General features: G+C 40.1%; 6 protein-coding genes across 8 annotated transcripts; 4 read left to right on the top strand and 2 right to left on the bottom strand.

The window, feature by feature from the left end:
* Positions 1-41: 41 nt before the first annotated feature.
* On the bottom strand, positions 42-901 carry LOC6653119 (actin-related protein 2/3 complex subunit 3). The gene is made up of 3 exons (XM_002075336.4): positions 838-901; positions 595-768; positions 42-497 (listed from the first exon to the last, which is right to left on the bottom strand). The coding sequence occupies exons 1-3, from the start codon at positions 841-843 to the stop codon at positions 153-155; spliced, it is 525 nt and encodes a 174-aa protein (XP_002075372.1). The 5' UTR covers positions 844-901; the 3' UTR covers positions 42-152.
* A 65-nt stretch (positions 902-966) lies between these two features.
* On the top strand, positions 967-2,192 carry LOC6653118 (rab-like protein 3). Its single transcript, XM_002075335.4, has 3 exons — positions 967-1,130; positions 1,200-1,718; positions 1,794-2,192. The coding sequence occupies exons 1-3, from the start codon at positions 1,070-1,072 to the stop codon at positions 2,093-2,095; spliced, it is 882 nt and encodes a 293-aa protein (XP_002075371.2). The 5' UTR covers positions 967-1,069; the 3' UTR covers positions 2,096-2,192.
* Positions 2,193-3,688: 1,496 nt separating this feature from the next.
* Positions 3,689-11,410, bottom strand: LOC6653116 (protein vav). Of its 3 annotated transcripts, XM_023181303.2 has the most exons (10): positions 10,824-11,410; positions 10,562-10,743; positions 10,415-10,489; positions 9,152-9,832; positions 6,542-6,647; positions 6,203-6,370; positions 5,285-6,108; positions 4,842-5,219; positions 4,622-4,774; positions 3,689-4,556 (listed from the first exon to the last, which is right to left on the bottom strand). In XM_023181303.2, the coding sequence occupies exons 1-10, from the start codon at positions 11,088-11,090 to the stop codon at positions 4,325-4,327; spliced, it is 3,066 nt and encodes a 1,021-aa protein (XP_023037071.1). In that variant the 5' UTR covers positions 11,091-11,410; the 3' UTR covers positions 3,689-4,324. The 3 variants fall into 3 exon arrangements, with proteins under 3 accessions (XP_023037071.1, XP_023037069.1, XP_002075369.1); XM_023181301.2 differs by lacking the exon at positions 6,542-6,647 and having other exon boundaries at positions 9,154-9,832; XM_002075333.4 differs by lacking the exon at positions 9,152-9,832 and having other exon boundaries at positions 10,824-11,406.
* Positions 6,811-8,340, top strand: LOC6653117. The gene is made up of 4 exons (XM_002075334.4): positions 6,811-6,967; positions 7,048-7,141; positions 7,217-7,987; positions 8,048-8,340. Exons 1-4 carry the CDS (start codon positions 6,928-6,930, stop codon positions 8,238-8,240), a joined length of 1,098 nt encoding a protein of 365 aa, XP_002075370.1. The 5' UTR covers positions 6,811-6,927; the 3' UTR covers positions 8,241-8,340.
* Positions 11,411-11,761: 351 nt separating the features above from the next.
* Positions 11,762-14,657, top strand: LOC6653115 (L-asparaginase). Its single transcript, XM_023181293.2, has 5 exons — positions 11,762-11,922; positions 12,224-12,628; positions 12,695-12,930; positions 12,993-13,742; positions 13,799-14,657. The coding sequence occupies exons 2-5, from the start codon at positions 12,355-12,357 to the stop codon at positions 14,507-14,509; spliced, it is 1,971 nt and encodes a 656-aa protein (XP_023037061.1). The 5' UTR covers positions 11,762-11,922; positions 12,224-12,354; the 3' UTR covers positions 14,510-14,657.
* A 155-nt stretch (positions 14,658-14,812) lies between these two features.
* Positions 14,813-16,027, top strand: LOC6653050 (beta-1,3-galactosyltransferase brn). The gene has a single exon (XM_002075331.4). The coding sequence runs from the start codon at positions 14,853-14,855 to the stop codon at positions 15,840-15,842; it is 990 nt and encodes a 329-aa protein (XP_002075367.1). The 5' UTR covers positions 14,813-14,852; the 3' UTR covers positions 15,843-16,027.
* Positions 16,028-18,659: the final 2,632 nt, after the last annotated feature.

Genomic DNA, 18,659 nt, shown 5'->3' with positions numbered 1-18,659 from the left:
ATTAACTCAGAGTTAGCATTACAAAACATTTCGAGGATTCCTCCAAATTTGAATATGGCGCCGTTTATATTTTAAAATGTTAGAACTAGTTCAAAGCGTATAATTGTTTAGTAAACATTTTTGGAAAAAGTCTCAGTGCAAGGTGTGTAAACCTAGAGTCCTGGTCCCGACAGGGATTTTTCCATGAACTTTCTCTTGGCAAAACAAATCCACCATTTGTTTGGCTTGTCGTCAGCGTTATCGAAAACTTTCTCCAGTAAACGGTTACCCGTCTCTTGACGTAATTGTTGTATATACTGACGCATCACATCGGGATTTTCGGGTGCAGCATATACAGAATTTAACGGAAATCCTGAATCGCCGGGTATATCGAATTTTGCTATTGCCAGACTGAATAGCTCCTGTTGGGCATGCGCTTTACTTGTACAATGAGCCAATCGCTTTAAGCATTCAGTAATGTACAGGGTAACATAGATAAGAACGCGATCCACTTCGGACTGTTTAAATGAACACAATAACAAATTCATTGTGATTAGATATGAATGAATTTCCTATACCGACAACTTGTGTATGTATGTATGTACATGTACTTGCCTTCACTTCATATGTACGAAAGAAAACATTTGCTTTAAAATAATACAATGACTCATCAATGATGTCGTTATCAATTTGAATACTGGGCGCTGGTCCTTGGAATTTAGTACGTAGTGGTAAAATTGCCATATTTCCCACTCGCCGGCTGACTTCTTCGATTTCCGAATGAAAGGCCTTAAGATAACAGATTTTTGTAGTTTTGTGCAACAAATAAAACATAAATTTAAATTTTTATTTACTTACTGGCATCTTAAGTTCTTAAAATTTTCGTTTAGTTAACTAGGCAGTAATAAAGAAAACAATAACTTTTATCAGATGGAAATACGAATCAATTCAAAATGAACGAAGCGAACTAGTCGGTAAAAGCAGTGTTGATAAATGCGTGTGGATAACTGAGCGGAACTACTGAATCAAATACTAAAAAATAAATACTAAAACATACCGCACTAATTAAAAAACAGATGTTTCGTATAAAATGACAACAGTTCTAAACAACATGAATAATCGTGTAAGAATTGTTGTAGTGGGTGACTCTGGTGGGTATTCGATATTTAAGCAAATCTTAAGCCCTAACAACTGATTTTCTTCTCGATCCCGCCATGCAGGCGTTGGCAAAACTTGTCTAACACATTTGATTGCCCACAATGAGTGCCTTATACGTCCTGGCTGGACAGTTGGATGCAATATTCAGGTGAAGATCCATGAGTACAAGGAGGGCACAGCTCGCCAATGTCCATACTTTGTGGAAATGTTTGACATTGGCGGCTCATTGAGTCACAAAAATACACGTAGTGTTTTCTATTCCGGCATACATGGCATTATTTTGGTACACGATCTGACAAATGGCAAATCACAGGAGCAATTGCTCGATTGGCTCATTGAGATTGTCAACAAGGAGGGTAAGGATACGTATAAATGTCGCGGCACCTCAATGCCGCCAACACCCCCAGCGCCTCTATCGTCATCCCTATCTGGCTACTCCTCCAGTGATAACCATTTGCGTTTTGATATGGAAGAGTTTCTGGGTGCCACCCAAATACCCATTTTGGTAATGGGTACCAAATTGGATCTAATTGACAAGAAGCGTCAACCGAAGACAGCTGTGAAGAAAGCCGGTGGCATTGGTAAGAGATCTTAGACACACACTGTACTGACACATTTCACCTCTCAACACCATTTGTCGCCTATTCCCAATACAGCTGACAAATGTGGCGCCGAAGAGATTTGGTTGAATTGCCGAGACAATCGCAGTTTGGCTGCAGGTACCACAGACGCTGTGAAGCTATCACGTTTCTTTGACTGTGTGATTGACAAACGAGAAAGTCTGGTTAGCAGCTCCAGTAGCAGCCCTCATGGTTATGGCAGCTGCAGCGTTGGCACAGGCAGTCCGCTAGCGGATAGACGACGTCCTGTAACGACAACGAATCCACCTTATCCTTTATATAGTCCAACCAAAATGGATAGTGTTGTGCCTTTGCTCGATACAAGTGATTTAAAATGAATTCAAAAGTATCAATAGCTCTTAGTTAAACATATAAGAAATATTCCATTGAATTATAAAAATAAATCTGTATATTTATGCACCCACATAAACTTTACCACCCAATTCAGTCCCAATTAAACAAGATACATGGTTCAATTTAATTGAACAACAAAACGTTTACTCACACAAAATTCTTTTAGTAACGTTGCTTCATAAATGTTTGTTGTTGTGACAATTGCAGTATTATTTAATCATAAAATTGGAAGCAATGACAAATTAACGTATTTGTGGCACGGTAATTACTTAAATTTATATTTATAAAAGTTTTATTAGTTGCCAATAAAGATTAGTTTTTCTTCAATATGTATCAAGAAATGGACACACAGAGATATAGAGTGAGAAAGACAGAGAGAGTGTGACGTGTTTGTTTAGTTAATAAATGGATATTGTAGTTCACGGAATGCAGTTCAATGCAATAGGTTAAATCACAATATTTATATTATGTTTCGTTACATGCAAAAATAAATACACTGAAACCATCTCAGACGACACTGTTTAGCAGCAAAATTTTAAAAACTCCTTATGATTATCATTTCTGAAGAGAAAACTCGAAAGATTTAAGATTTAGATATTTTCAGTAAAAAAAAATTGCATCTGGCCGATCAGCTCTATGGAAGAAAGTATACTATATAAATCAGTCCATCAATTTACCATCTTTGGCATAAACTTAAATAATATATGTATAGAGTATGGCGGAAAGTTACTTCAACTTAAACTTGTTTTTTTTTTTAGAACAAATCAACAAAAAGTGTGATATTATAGTGAAAACTTAGCAATCGTTATTCGAAAGTATTTCGATATTTCCCTTCACATATGATAACCATTTGGGGACATCTATTATCATATCATAAATAAATGTAAACAATAAAGAATTTTAAATAGTCGAAATGAAACCGAATCCGAAATGACCATTGTGATCCATTCTTATATGGGAAGGATGATCATATCGAAACATTACTTACAAAATTACAAACATTCAAAAAAGTGTTTCCTATCTTGTCGCTATAAAATAACATTAGCGTTTTATATGCATTCATATTTATGTGTATATATATGTATATATAATTAGTTATCATTATCTATGTAGGTAAACCCTATTATCTTGGAATCTTGACATTTACGATTATTATTTTTTTTGCTAAAGCTTTTACTCCTTTTTCAGCTCTATCATCTTCCAGCGTTGTTTTCGTTTCGTTTCATTTTGTTTTTGTTTTTTTCATGTTAACATTTGTGTTTCAAAATACAGATTATACATTCATAATTATATTCAGATTCAGTAAATAGTGTACATTTTGTTCGTTTTGTTTTGTTTTTTTTTTTATTTGAACATGCAATTTTTTGTAAATTTTAAAGCATTTGTGATTCTTTTCATCTTTGTTTTTGTTACTTTTACTAAGTAGTGTTTGTGTATTGTTAAACACAATTGTTTCAGTGAAACATTAACTTTAAAATATGTACTTGAAAATTGCAAGAAACACACTCACGCACACACACATACACGCATGCACAGGCTTACACGCAGGCAGACAGTCAAATAAAATAATGAAAACGTATTCGCATATTGTATATTTGCCATATACAATGTTTAAACAAACATTATAATAAATTATGAACTAATAACTACTCGTAACATTGAATGAACCTTAGTAAATGAATTATCTGTAAATGTTTATGTTGTTGGCACAAAGGGTTAACGAACAGAACAAAAAAGAAAGAGAAGTAAAAACACTATGGAATAGAAGAAACAAGATTTACAAACACTTTTGGGATCTTAGGAAAATAGCTTTCCGTTCCATTTGCATAATTTTTGCAAAACTTTCGATACGATAGTCCTCATAAACGATTTTAGTATATGTGAATCACTAAGAGTACATCATATTAAATCGGAAAATTTCTCTAATCTAAAGCATATAAATATGGTAAGTGTGTCTGGGTTACTATATGTGGGGCACGCTTAGAACAACGCTTTCCAATCAACAATGTGAAGATGCGATAAGAACTCTGAATTTGTATATAGATTAATATTTCAATAATTAACTAGGGGATATGATCGATGGTATTGTGAGCGTGAAGGGGGGTAGTGATCGTAGTTGTGGTGGTTGAAGTCGGTGTGGAGACCGGTGACTCAGACATGGCTGCCGTTGTGGGCGTACTTTTGGGAGCAAAGTATATCTCGTAGTTGTAATATCAAAGCTCATCGCTGGTGGGCGGATGTTCCTGCACGTATTCCTTTGGGAAATAGCCGACAGTATCTCCAATTTTGCCACGCCACCAGCCCTTACTATCGCCATCTTTGCCAATCACCAGAACCTGACAATCGGTCCGCAATTGCAGTTGGTTACTACCCGCCTTTGGTTCATAGTCATAGAGGGCGGTGGCAATTACCTCGCGGTATGGCCACTGCAATGATTGATTTAACCTACAAGACAACAACAAAAACACCAAATATAGTAACTGAGAAGCTCGATTGATAATTTAAAATACCCTGCGAAATTCTCTCCCAAATCATTGCGTTCATAGTAAGAGACCAGCTCAACAATGGTTTTAAAATGCCTTCGTGAAGATAAACAATACAACATTGATTCGCCATCGTTCTCCTGGTTAATTTTCATATGCTTAATTACATGATCGTCGGTTCTAAATGTGGGATAGAGGAATGAATTATTGAAAATTTTGTTATGCCCATTTTTCGGTGGAAACTCACTTCAAACTCAACGCATACATTGTCTCATGGGCTGTCGACGGACCCTGTGGACGCACGCGCAACAGATACGTGCCGATCCGACGGTTTTCAAGACGATTTGCCGCCGTCTCACGATCCATATTGCCAACAAACCAATTAAACTCGGATAACTGGCGATCACAGACTGGCGGGGGCACACTAACCGCATTCTGTTTGCAACGACCCGTGGACGAGATGCAGCCCTTGTGCACACTGATCTGGCAGACCTTGCATCGATAGCCCTGATGGATGCGGCCCTTAAGAAATTTTGAGCAATGCCGACACGTGGTGGGGGCGTCAAAGGTATAGATTTCCATTTTGTGATCTGTATTTCGACAACCAGGTGGATCAAGACTTTCCCTGCGAATTTCAATTGCAATTAGATTAATTTGAAATGCTTTTTGTTATTTTTAAATATCACTTACATTGCCTCTGTGAGAGCCTTACGCCATTTGTCCCGCTCGTGCTCAGATTTCAGGTACAAAGTAAAGGCTGTCTTGCCCGATTTGCGGGCCAGAAGCAATTGATATTTAAAACGAGTATCCCGACCCAAAGTCCGACGGGAATGACTTTGCTCCACACGGTAGTCAGCCAGATTGTGCGAATCCCGAAATGTGTACTGCATGTCGCCCGTTTTGATGTGCAGTGGCTTGACCAGAATGAGTATCTTGTCAAAGACAAAGGCGTAACGCAATTTGGTTTTCTGATCCTCATGTGCCTTGATATGAAGATCGCCGTCAAGTAACAGGCGTCCATATTGAAGCAAATCATCTCCATTCTGTAGCAAATTAAGGTCAAATATGCTGTCCTTGACCTTCTGGATGATTACCAAATGGTCGGAATCTCGTTTCACCTCATTTATGTACTGGGACACATCAATCATGGCCTCCTTTGCCCGCTCTAATGAGCGGTAATCCTCGTGCAGCGGCGAAGTCTCCTTTACTAGTTTGTCGAGCAGCAAATGGTATTTCAGGATTCGCTGCATGGGCACGGAAAGGATGTCGCGTAGCTGCAGTTTTCCCACATTATAGTCACGCTCGCACTTCTGTACCAGTTGATCAATGATCTGGTTCTTTTTGCACACATCAGCCAGATAGTCGATGGCATTGAGGAGACAAGAGCAGTACTCGCCATAGATGAGAAAGGGTTCGCGGAATTCAAGGAATACTTGACCCAGTTTCAGTTTTGTGTTCGTGACTAGTGACTCCCTAAGCTTCTCCAAGAATCTAGTATGTATATCGGCGAGTTCCTGCATAAATGTTTCAATAAGATAATTAGCATTATATGTATGTATTTACATTTATGTATATCTGCAAGTGTTAATTATTTGCTTTTGCACTTACTCGTATCCGAGGAAATATGAGACGCAGTTCATCTTGATTTAGATGCCTTTCCAGTGGACTCATAAATTTGGCCTTCAATGCGTTCAGCACATCCAAGTAGTTGGACTCCGTGTCGATTAGTTCGCGAATCACATAATCTCGTTGCTCAAAACTCGTTGCCGATGTTGTCTAAATAGAGGAACGGACGGAGGGACGACGGAAAAGTAGGAAAAAGGATCGGGGGAGAGATACACATATGTATAAGTTTAGCCAAAAGAACAAAACAAAACAACTTCGAGCAGACTTCAAAAATCAAGTCAATCTCTCATGCATAAATGCCAACTGGATTTCGAGTTCTACCTGGCTTCTCGTCCTATGCAGGGCGCACAAGTCTTGGTAGACCTCCTCCTCTTTTGTGTTGGTGTGATCGTAAACGGTTCCATTGCATGCAATATTGTCTGTTGTACTAAATGAAATGAAAAAAAAACAAAAAAATAAAACAAAATTCAAAAACCGATAAGTCGAGAATAAAAAATGCGATAACAACTAAAGGAGATTTTTTCGATAACCGTACGATTGCACCCTCTGTTGAGCCACTGTTAAAGGCAAACTGTTAGCTCAATTTTGCCATCGATAGTTTTCGGCCACGAATTGTCTTTCTCATAATCTAAAAGGAAAACCACGAGAGGACTTGTGAAGGCACCCATCTGAGCATATATATTAAGGAAAGTGTAAGTCAGGGGAGGATGGACCACCACACATATGCAAAGAGTGGCTCCAAGAAATGTAAGCCTGAAAAATCAACAACACGTGTTGTGGTGAATGTTGAACTTAAATTTTCCGTTTGTTTTTGTCTGTTGTGATAGGGTCTGCGGCAGAGAAGCGTGAGTTGGTCGTGCAACGGATTGCATCCGATGAAATCTTCTCGAAATATTCACCCAAGCACGGTGAACCATGGAAGTGAGTATTTCGGAGTTATGCATGATGATACATGTACAAAAGATGAAAAAATGTTTGTAATTGTGCATTTTGCAGGCGATTCAAGGAAATTGCAAAAATAGGAGATTTCAGTGAGCATGCCCTTAGAAAACAGTGGCTGGCCATGGTTCAACGCTATCGCATACAGAAGGCAAGTGTCCCAAGTGGACCACTCAACAGGGAGATCATCGAAGAGCAAAACAAAGAATGGGAATTCTTTGGCCTTATCCATAGCTATATGAACCAAAAAACAGCCGATTTGCATTCGTATGCCCTGAAGGAGCCGAATGTGCATGAGCCGTCGAGTAATCAACATAAATTGGCCATTGCGAGTGTCTATTCGTGCGATGAAAGTCAACTGTCGCCATTAATGCTGGGTGTGCTCAATGATCACAGCTTTGGAGAGCCGCCAACAGCCGCCACACCGCCATTGAAAGCATCCGAATTGGAATTGGAGGCGACAGCCGTCGAAGAAGTTAACAAACACGAGGCTGTCGAATATAATGAGATAGAGGCTTCATCGTGTATGGGTAATGAGGAATTGGATCGCTTGCTGGCTGAAGCCACTATGCCAGAGAATGATACTGAGACAATGGCCTGTGATCCCATTATACCCAAACTGGAGGAGGATGATGTAGAATGCGGCCCTGTTATGATTGGTGGCGAGATTTCTCTATCGAATAGTTGCTACAATAATTTCTATCCTTCTCCCAATGGTGAAATTACACCCGGATCTGGCACTGGTGCCAATGGACGTCATCGCCATCGCTCTCCGTCGATGCGACGACCAATGCGTAGAATGTTAAGTGAAAAGGAGAAGTATTACAAGTACGTATCTTTAAAAAATTTTCACTTAACAATCATTTTAACAATTCTAAATTCTTACAGACACCGTCGTCGTTATGAGCAACGTATGGAAAAGCGTCTGATGGGACTATGTACAGTCGTTGGCGAACTCCTACAACAAGTGGCACCTAACTTAGATGTCCAGGCACTGTTGGCCCTTGGTAAAGATTCTACACTAAATTCCGCCAGCAGCAGCGATGAGAATGATGAGGATACAAAACCCCTAATGATCTGATCCCAAATAGCTTAGCCTAGATATTCATTTCATTGTACACATTTGATCTGTAATTATGTTAGATGAATTGAATATTTTTTCTATCAACCTCATTAACGTATTTGAAAAGCAAAAGACTTTCGAAACACAAGGGTTCCCAGGGATCCATTGCGTAAATAATAGGTGATATAAACAGAAAGCAAATAAATATAAATAAAAAACAAAAAATCAAAAACTAAAAATGTAATGAAGCATTGAACACTTGCAAAGATGCGTGAATAAATATATAAGTATATATACATATACAAGTGTCCTACCACAATGATAATGTATTATCGAAAACGAAACATGAAATCAGTTTCCTGCTGCGATACGCACTTTAGCTTTAACACCTAATTGTAATCGTGGTGATTAGGATATCTCCTATCAGCTCCATCCCCTATATTTTTTCTATATCTACATACATACATTTACATATATATCGTAGGTAAATGTATAAACAATGTTTTTCAAATGGTTATTCCATATAGAGAGAGAGAGAGAGAGTTATCTATGGTTATTGAAAAAACAGAAATAGAAACAGAAGCAGAATAATAAAGCAAAAACACAAGAGAAGATTTTCTTGGGTGCTGATGATGATGGTGATGGTAATGGTGGTGCAGCTAGCGTTATGGGTTCAATGGGATACATATGTGTAAAGTAATTCCATACACACACACACTCACACAAACGGAGAGATATCAGATAAATGGTTATTGCTCTTGGAGTGGTTACAAATAGATGGAATATGAATTTAATGATGGTATTAACACTATCACACATGACTTTACAGATAGTATATATGTATGTGTACGTGTATGAAAGAGACAGAGATGGGAAAGGATAGCGTGTGTCTGTGTGTGTGTAAGAAATAATGGAGGAAATATCGGCACACCTCTGGTTTAACCTTAGACTGGAAGGTGACATAGCATAAATCCTCGTAGACCTTCTCATCGTCCTCGCTATAAATATCATTTATATAGGCATACTCATGCTCGGTGGATGCCATCGATGATCTATAATTGTAGACAGCGGCGGCGGCTCGTTGCAATCGTTGGCTCTCGCTTACAAACAATGACGACGACGAAGATGAGTTTGATACATGGCGCGCAGAAGATCCTGCGGCATATGCAGCAGCAGCAGCAGCCGCCGTCGATGTGCTTGGTTTGGGCGACGATGGAGATTCGAGTGGTGGCATCATTTCCCCTCCCGTGGCTGTTACTGTGGCTAATTGCTGCTGGAGAGCAGCTGATTCCGGTGTGGGTGTTATGGAGGTATCACTAGGATGATTTGCTGGTAAACGGCAATCACTATCCAATGCCAGATCAAATGATAGAGCTCTGAGGCAATGATTGTTGCCTTGGACGGATGCACATGCGGCGGTTGCAGCACTATCTTGATCAATCGATGTATCGCACATATTGGATAGTGAGTCTTCAATGTAGTCATCGATGTCCTCGGTGCCATTCTCGATGGTTATATCGCTGTTCTCATCTTCCACCGACAATGAGAGTGAATATTCCGCTCCGGATGATGAGCCGGAAGCATCGATACTGCTTGTTTTTCTCATTTCACTGCAGCAGAGCAGGCCGGAATTGGGATTAACAACAAAATACAAGCACACACACAAGCACACACACAAGCACACGCACATAAGCACATTGAGTGAATTTGTTAGTTAGGTTTAGGTGGTTTAGGGTAATGTATTAGGGAAACAGATAGAGACAGGAAAAGAGAGAGAGAGAGAGCGAAAGACATGACAGAGAGAAGAGGAAGAGAGAGATAGAGATAGTTAGATAAAAGCTGAACATGGATTTTTGTTTTGGAGTCATTTCTCTGTTTTGTTGTTGGTTTTTGATAAGGAGAGCCGCCCTTCCTCCAAAAACTCCAAATGACACGATGAGGAAGCGGGAACACTGCCTGGTTCTGGTTTGGTTTGGGTCTGCGCATAATGAGATTGGGTATTCTTTTTTTTTGTCTTCTTTGTTTTTTTCTTTTCTTTTAGGTGAGTGCAAATAAGACGGGGGGGAAATGCATAAATGCAAACTAAACATACATACATACATATATGTACATATGTACATACAGTAGGTATGTACATGTATTCAATGTATGGATCTGACTCGATAAAACGGTCAGTCGGAGTGCTCACTTACGTAGAGTGCAAGTCCTTGTAAATGGCCTCATCGGAATGGGAACGTTCGCTGGGCGACAACTGAAGATTAAAGCCACTGAAATGAGAAAATCAAAACAAATTAGTTCAGCCGAAGCATGTTAAATCAATTTGCACTTTTTGCACTCACATTAAATCCGGATGCATTTGCTGGACCTTACGACACTGCGACAGCTTAGATAATGTGATAAGAACCCGATGGAAATTGGTCAAATCGTATAGCATGGTTGGCTCAAATAGGTCAGAGTCGCGTATGCCAAAATGATTGTGACACACATCCAAAAACAATTTAATGTTTTTGCAGCAAAGAAACTGAAGTCACGGAAAGTCGAAATATACATATTACTATAATTAGCATTACTATCATTATCTGAGTGAGAGATTCGATTCACCTGGGCCATTTGTGGCTTGCGATTGAATTCACGGGAATCCATGCTGCTGGCATCCAGATGAATGACTAGATTGCACAACAGCACTCCATCGCGCAAGGTCATGGCCAGTATGCGAATTTCAGCATCAGGCAGAGCGGCCTTGTGATCGAGTGGTATAATCTTACATCTGGTCAACCAAGCAACGCACTCACGCCACAAGTCAGCATTTACAATGGAGCCAGCAGCTGCTGCTGCAGCTCCTCCTCCAATTCCACTGCTGGATGCCATTTATTTACACTACAGGACGTGGGGTAGGGGTTGGGATTGGTCTTTGGCTATGGGAGTGTGCCCCGACCTCGGTATTTGGTCTTGGATCTGGGTGGGTGGGTCTATTGGGGCGAAGAGATGGGGACGCGCGCGCATAAACTTCCTGTATATGAGGGTAAACACTTAAAAGAAAATATTTAACGAATAAACGACACGAAAATAAAACCAAGCATAAAAGCGGTAAATTAATTATTAAGGACGGGAACGGGAAAGCGCGTTTAATACAATTTCCACTCGCAGCTAATTTTCTTTTTTTTATGTTTTCCCTCTGATTGCCAGTGTGACCAGCTCGTCGGGAGCTGATAAGACTTAGTTTCCATTTCAAAAAGGCTAGAAAAAGCCAGAAGATTGTCAACAATTTTTAAATAGTAAAATTATTATAGTTTGAACTTTTTTAGTTTAACAATAGTTCATACATAGCGAAAATGTCGATTTAATACAATGTAATACTCAGAAACGTTTGAATTTCAAATATATTTAAGTTGGCGGTAAAATGGCTAAATGGGCCGCACTGCTGCTCCCTAATGATATTTTGTGAACTGGTCGATCACATGAGTTATCGGCCAACATGCGACTACCAATAAGCCAGTCAGCTGTTTGGCTCAGCTGATGATGGGCCTTTTTAATATCCACAAAAATGACTATCCATTGTTATCTCTTTCCAACCATTCATCAATTTCATTAATTCCATTTCGATTTCAACTTTTCTATTATCTATTGCCATATATGACTTATCACGCAATTGCCTAAAAGGGGGGCCGGCACAGAAACCTAATGCTATTTCTATTTTAAGGTAAACTGAGCCGATAAATCAAGTATCATATCTAGGTATGCATATATTTCATTCAATTTCCTTTTCGCTTTAATTTGCATGAAACAGGGAATGGGAATCGCAATTTAAGAATTATCATCGTAATTAAAACCGCGGACCCACGTCGGTAACAGCAAGTGTGTATGTATCAGCAATAGTCAGAGTTAGCTTGATAACAACATTTGCAAATAAACAACAAACAGCCATAATGTACTGTGAAGTGCTTGGATGTGATGTGATTTACTAACCGAGCGATTCCATTTACATTTCCATTTTTACCTAGACCGCAGTGCACACAGGTTAATGTTAATGGATTCTCAATCTATTCTTACTAACAACAACAAACAAAACAACAACGACTAGTATCATCCTCTCGAAATTGTGCAAAACCTTTAACGAGTTTAATTTCCAACTATGTCCGGAAACGAATCTAATCTCACGAATGTGGAAGCTGCCACAGCAGCCATAGCCATGGAACCCAGTGACCCCATCAGCATTATGCCATCTCCATCCAGTAAAAGGCTAACATCAATTGATCATACGGTGCCAGCATCCCCGACACTGCAAAGTCCTAGTGTGCGACGTAATAAGAGCGATGGCAATCTAATGGCTCAAGATGTGAAGGAAGCACGTGTTAAAGTCATCTATACCGGTGGCACCATTGGCATGATGCGGAACGATCGACACGGTAAGCATAAAGATCATCATTCAAACATTTGCGTTTTTTCAACAAAATTTTTCAAATGCTTCGCAGTCCTTACACCCATTCCAAATGCTTTGGTCCGCAGCATACGGAAATATCCAAACATACATGATGACGAATATGCGCAATTGCGTTTTGGGGCTTCAGCATCGATGGCTCCCTTGGTCCTTCCTTATGTACAAGACGAACCAAGGCGTGTGCTCTATCAGATTACGGAATATACTCCGCTGCTGGACAGCAGTAATATGACGATGAACGATTGGGCCCGCATAGCCAATGATATACATGTACGTGGTACGTGGAAACTTTTTGAACTAGCAGCTAAAACGTTTCTATCTCATTTTGGCAGCAATCTTATGAGTTCTTTGATGGTTTCGTCGTGTTACACGGCACCGATACACTCTCCTATACCGCGTCCGCGTTGTCGTTCATGCTTGAAAACCTTGGGAAAACGGTCATTATCACAGGATCACAGATACCCATCTTTGAGACGCGCACTGATGGCAAGGATAACTTTACGTCGGCTTTGATTATAGCAGGAAACTATATCATACCAGAGGTATGCATTTTTTTCGGCCACAAACTGATGCGTGGCAATCGGACGGTGAAAATTAGTTCCAATTCGCTAGATGCCTTCGATTCACCAAATGTGCCACCGCTGGCTCGGATCGGAATCAATGTGAATGTTGATTATCGTCTCATCTTCCGGCCATGTAGCATTGAACGTTTTTGTGTCCACCTGAATCTGGACGAGAATGTGGGCGTATTGCGATTATTTCCAAGTATTTCATTGTCCACTTTCCGGGCATTTTTGGCCCCACCCATGAGGGGTGTGGTATTGCAATCGTTTGGCTCGGGAAATATACCATCTAACCGAAAGGACCTTATGGATGCACTTAAAGCGGCCGCCGATCGCGGTGTGATCATAATCAATTGCACTCAGTGTCCAAACGGCTCAGTGGCAGCCATATACGATACGGGCAAAGTGCTCAGCGACGTGGGTGTGATACCTGGCTATGATATGACGCCCGAAGCGGCTCTCGCCAAGCTGGCCTACGTTATTGGCAAGGAGGAATGGTCCTTGGAGGTTAAAAAGCAGGTAAGAGACATTGCGTTAAATGCAATACACATTCCTCCCGAATGCAATCTTTGTAGATGATGCAATCGAACCTCCGCGGCGAATTAACATCGATTATTGCCCCCAAAATGGAAGATTATGACCTGGTGGATGCTGTTGCCCGTTCGCTGCATCTCTCGTCCCCGCAGGAGCTGGATCAGTTGGGCGCAACGCTCTTTCCGGCAATGATCAATGCTGCTGTAGTTGATGGGGATTTGAAAAAGATCAACAACCTAAAGGCATACGGCGCAGATCTATCCGGATCGAATCATGATCATCGCACTGCCCTTCATTTAGCCTGTCAGCTGGGGAATGTAGAGATTGTAAAGCATTTGTTGCGCAATGGTGTATCTGTGCACACACGCGACCGCTATGAGCGCACAGCCCTCCTGGAGGCCGTGTCCACGGATAACCATGAGATCATCCAGTTGCTAATCAATTGTGGAGCCCATTTGACGGGCTCATCTCGTGCTGTTGGCGAACAGCTTTGTGCGGCAGCTGCCCGCGGTTCATTGCTTCGCCTGAAATCGTATCAGTATGCGGGTGCTGATCTATCACAACCGGATCCATCTGGACGCACTGTTTTGCATCTGGCTGCACTTCATGGTTTTCCCGAAGTGATTCAATATGTCCTGCCGTACATGGAAAACGTTGCAGCTGAGGATATGCTGGGACTTAATGCTCTACACTATGCTAAACGTGGTGGTGATCCAGCTGTAGTGGATCTACTTAAATCGGTTATTTCCTAAGGAATTGGGTACTCAACTCTCCTCCTCATTAAAAGAATCTAGTCTTAGTAGCTTTCGTATTTTTATTAACCAAAAACTATGTTTATGTGAGTGTCCTTTGTAAATGTAACGTAAATTGAAAATAATTAAAGTTCAAAATAGCCATCTAGTTTAATAATTTATAATTATTGTCTTATTACATAAATAAATAAAAATGAATTATTTAAATTTAAATCGTTACTTCGTGTTCCACTTTCCATTGTTCCGCATGGGCGCCGTCTGCGATGCTACCTTGACGTGCGTTGATTATTGTTTATGTTTTCTTGTTTTGGATGTGTCGTGCTTTAAATGGAATTATAAACAAATGCTGCAAAAACATTACAAATTATTACTAAAATGTGCCCTAGCCATTCCTATAATCTTTCTCCTGGACTTTTGTGGCATACTGACCCACCTGAACGAGCTGGACTTTGAGCGGCATTTTCATTATCCACTAAACACATCCATCACCAAAAATTCATTGAGTGTTGTACCTCCGCCGGTTTATAGCTACAAATTTCTTAAAATGCCCGCATTTATGCAGGAAGAGGAGCCAACCCGACTGACTATATTGGTAAAGAGTGCCATTGGTCATGTGAAGCAACGCGCGGCCATTCGCAAGACGTGGGGTTACGAGTCCCGCTTCTCGGATGTTCAAATACGTCGAGTATTCCTCTTGGGCATGCCCGAGAGCGACGAATCTAAAACGGAGAACGACATAGCCAAAGAAGCAAAGCAGTATGGTGACATTGTTCATTGTGATTTTGTGGACACATATTTCAACAATACAATCAAGACTACGATGGGAATACGCTGGGCACGAGAGAATTATGATCGCAGTGATTTCTATTTGTTTGTGGACGATGATTACTATGTGTCCATTAAGAACGTGCTGCGCTTCTTGGGAAAGGAGCATGAAACGCATCACCAGCCGCTACTCTTTGCTGGATACGTGTTTCAAACTGCTCCATTGCGGCATAAGTTTAGTAAATGGTACGTTTCCCTCGCGGAGTATCCATTTGACAAATGGCCACCATATGTGACGGCTGGTGCATTCATTTTCTCACGCGATGCCCTTATCAAAATGTACGAGACGAGTCGGCAGATGCCATTGTTTCGCTTCGATGACATTTACCTTGGTATTTTGGCCCTGAAAGCGCAAATTTCCGTTCATCATTGTGATGGCTTTCATTTCCATCGTCCGGCATATTACGGTCCGGATAGTTATAGTACGGTTATAGCTTCTCATGGCTTTAGTGATCCACAGGAAATGGAGCACATATGGAATGAGTGCCGATCGGCCAACTACGCGTAGCACATACGATTCCATAGGCCACATCCAACGACGAGGCTCCATATAATGACAATAGCTGTGTGCGATACTCTAGTATGTACATGTACATATATATGACTGCAATAAGTGAAACATAGCCTTATTAGTTGTACTTTATGTATATACATAAATAAATATATATTTATATAGAGTAACATTAAAATTAAGCAACAAATTTCATGAAAGTTTGTTTGATTTATTGTAATTTTAATTGTACCCAAAACTATAAGAAGAGGACCAATTTTAAATCATATTAAATTTAAAAAAAAAAAGAACACTTAAATTGATGCAGAAGGATTACAAGTGAATTATGTGTATTGGGCAGATTTGAATTTTGAAAATTTTATAACGTTCCACGGGGGAATATTTATCGATAGCATCGCCGTTTTCGTAGAGCCATGGAGAGGCGAATTGACCTGCCGCCACATAATGAAGCGAATTTGCAGTATACAGTGAATTAATTAAAAAAAAGCCAAGCGACTTCAGCAAAGCGAATTCAGAGTTTTGCTGAGCGAATACTCACCATGGTTGAGCTAATTCAATACAGTTCGCCGCAAACAGTTACGGTGAGAGGGCAAAAAGTTACGGCGAGAGTGCAAAAAGTTACGGCGAGAGGGCAAAAAGTTACAGCGAATAATACATTTCAGGCGAATTCGGCCATGTGGTTGTTGTTGCATTTGTGAGTCGAGCGAATTGGCGGCGAATGTTTTTAGCTTCAAATATTCAAATATTTTCCGTTATTTTTTCCTCATCTTCACTATTAAATTGTACTACACCGAGACCGCTTGTGCTGCAGGTGCGCGAAAGTCCCCCATAAAAGACAAAGTCAGTGTTGAATTTTTTGAAAAGTGCAAATAATTTGTATATATATACGTACGTTTATATATATATATAAACACTCGCGAAAATAAAGCCTAGCTTTGCATTTTAACCAAGTGTTTTTTTAAGACAAATATTTAATAAACCAACAAAAAAAAGGAAAAGGTGAGTTCAAAAATTGAAGCCGGCAACACGTACATAAGAAAAAGCCATTGGCAAAAAAAAACACACACACACATGTACTTGTGTTTTCTCCCCCTACCCTTGGTGTCTCATTTACATCCATCTTCATTGTTCCGCCAACTGGTTTTTTCTTCAACTTCTCTCTTTGTTGTTAAGCCCAAGAGGGGGGATTTGTTATAAAATTATATTATTTATTGTATCCGTTAGGTTTGAAGCCTTCTTATTTGCGAAAACAAAAAACAAAAAGAAAACAGCCGGCCGGCATTTTTTGTATTTTTTCATTCTCTTCTTCTCCTTCTACGTCGGCTTTGGGCTTAGGCTTGGGCGGGGCGCGTCGTTTGACGCGTATTTAATATACAGTATCCTCCCCCATAAAAGTGCGCACAAGTCTTGCACCAAGTAAATGCATATGTACTGAGTATATACTGTACACAACCACACACAGACATATGTGCATTGTGTGTGTGTGTGTGTTTCTGCATACTGGGCGTGGCTTTGCCAATTTGATTTTCTTTGTTTTTGTTCTCTCTCTCTTTTTTTGTTTTATTAATTTGTGCAAGCTGCAAAAAGAATGGAGATACAATTTATTGTTTAACTATTTAAAATTCATAAAATGTCGCAAGAGTTAGTTATATGCATGCATGTATGTATGTGTCTACATACATACATGTACATATGTGTCTGTGTTGAAAATTTATGTACCAACTGCAGACGTGCGTCAGGATTGTCGGTGGTAGGCGTCAGCAGGAGGGGGGAAAACGGACGTGTCTGTCAAGTTCGTCGTTTCTTCTTCCGCCTGCCACCCACCCCACAATTCAGTTCCCCCAAATCCGCCCCCCAAATATTTCTTTGTCTGGCCCCCTTTGCCACGCATCAGCAGCTTAAAATTGTCAAGAGAAATAAAATTTCAAATATAAATTATTATTTTATTTTTTTTATTTTTCGCTTCAAGTTACTAACGGCTCTTCATCATCAATCAGCGGCTAAAGCCATAAACCACTCGCTCACCTCCCCTCCCACCAATTCGCGTTCCGTACACCCCTTTCTTCCCTGCTCTTGAAAACCAAAAATGGCCATAAAAGTAAAGAAACCAACAACAACAAAAACGAGCGCCGAGTTGTGGAAAGCAAAAAAACAAAAAAGAAAGAAAGAAAGAGAGAAGAGAGTACAGTGGAGTAGAATGAAGTGTGGGCTGGGGCTGTGGTTTAGCGATGATTCATCGGGTGGCTTCAAACCAGGGCGACCATGTATGTACATATATGTACATTTACAGTTTATCAATAAAGTATGGGGACACACCAAGCAATTTTAAAGCTTTAACGGACTAACTTTTGCTTTACGATCAATAGTTTGTCTGTCTGTTTGTTTGTTTGTTTGATTTGCTGTTTTTCAATAGAAAAAAGATATCGGTAAACTTTTGTCCAGTCACCTGGAGTGACAAAATTCAATGCATTTTTACATAGTTAGTTAAGAGTTTAAGCCTCTTGAAAATTAATATAAATGGCTCCAATGTGTGTGCTTAGACTTTATCCATAGACTGTATGTGTGTGCCAAGAGAAGAGTTGCAGTTTTTTGGCATTATCGTTTATGGCTGAAGGAGATTACCAATTGCCGGCGCCGTTGCCTCTCTTTCTCCATCCATCCCCCACTCTTCGTGTCGTGTATACTTCTCTCCACTTTTACCAGCTCATTCTCTTTGTTTGATTAAAACAAGAAAAAGAAGCAAAACGAAACGAATTTGGAAATATGTATCTGGGGGCCAAACACCTTAGAGTTATATGGAAAAAGAACAATAAT

The sequence above is a fragment of the Drosophila willistoni genome (genome assembly GCF_018902025.1).
Source record: "Drosophila willistoni isolate 14030-0811.24 chromosome XL unlocalized genomic scaffold, UCI_dwil_1.1 Seg142, whole genome shotgun sequence".
NCBI classification, from domain to species: domain Eukaryota; kingdom Metazoa; phylum Arthropoda; class Insecta; order Diptera; family Drosophilidae; genus Drosophila; species Drosophila willistoni.
The sequence above is the reverse complement of the archived record's forward strand: the minus strand, read 5'-3'. Positions and strand labels throughout refer to the sequence as shown.

Excerpts from the sequence above, each read along its gene's own strand:
- LOC6653117 (XM_002075334.4), top strand. The coding sequence starts at position 6,928 with ATGGACCACCACACATATGCAAAGAGTGGCTCCAAGAAAT. Across the intron at positions 7,142-7,216 it reads AAGCACGGTGAACCATGGAA|GCGATTCAAGGAAATTGCAA; the intron begins GTGAGTATTTCG and ends TGCATTTTGCAG. Across the intron at positions 7,988-8,047 it reads GAAAAGGAGAAGTATTACAA|ACACCGTCGTCGTTATGAGC; the intron begins GTACGTATCTTT and ends AAATTCTTACAG.
- LOC6653115 (XM_023181293.2), top strand. The coding sequence starts at position 12,355 with ATGTCCGGAAACGAATCTAATCTCACGAATGTGGAAGCTGCCACAGCA. Across the intron at positions 12,629-12,694 it reads GATGCGGAACGATCGACACG|TCCTTACACCCATTCCAAAT; the intron begins GTAAGCATAAAG and ends AATGCTTCGCAG. Across the intron at positions 13,743-13,798 it reads CCTTGGAGGTTAAAAAGCAG|ATGATGCAATCGAACCTCCG; the intron begins GTAAGAGACATT and ends CAATCTTTGTAG.
- LOC6653119 (XM_002075336.4), bottom strand. Across the intron at positions 498-594 it reads TTCGTACATATGAAGTGAAG|TCCGAAGTGGATCGCGTTCT; the intron begins GCAAGTACATGT and ends TCATTTAAACAG.
- LOC6653118 (XM_002075335.4), top strand. The coding sequence starts at position 1,070 with ATGACAACAGTTCTAAACAACATGAATAATCGTGTAAGAATTGTTGTA. Across the intron at positions 1,131-1,199 it reads TGTTGTAGTGGGTGACTCTG|GCGTTGGCAAAACTTGTCTA; the intron begins GTGGGTATTCGA and ends CCCGCCATGCAG. Across the intron at positions 1,719-1,793 it reads GAAGAAAGCCGGTGGCATTG|CTGACAAATGTGGCGCCGAA; the intron begins GTAAGAGATCTT and ends TTCCCAATACAG.
- LOC6653116 (XM_023181303.2), bottom strand. The coding sequence starts at position 11,090 with ATGGCATCCAGCAGTGGAATTGGAGGAGGAGCTGCAGCAGCAGCTGCT. Across the intron at positions 4,775-4,841 it reads ATGTATGCGTTGAGTTTGAA|AACCGACGATCATGTAATTA; the intron begins GTGAGTTTCCAC and ends TCCCACATTTAG. Across the intron at positions 4,557-4,621 it reads TTGGGAGAGAATTTCGCAGG|GTTAAATCAATCATTGCAGT; the intron begins GTATTTTAAATT and ends GTTGTCTTGTAG.
- LOC6653050 (XM_002075331.4), top strand. The coding sequence starts at position 14,853 with ATGCTGCAAAAACATTACAAATTATTACTAAAATGTGCCCTAGCCATT.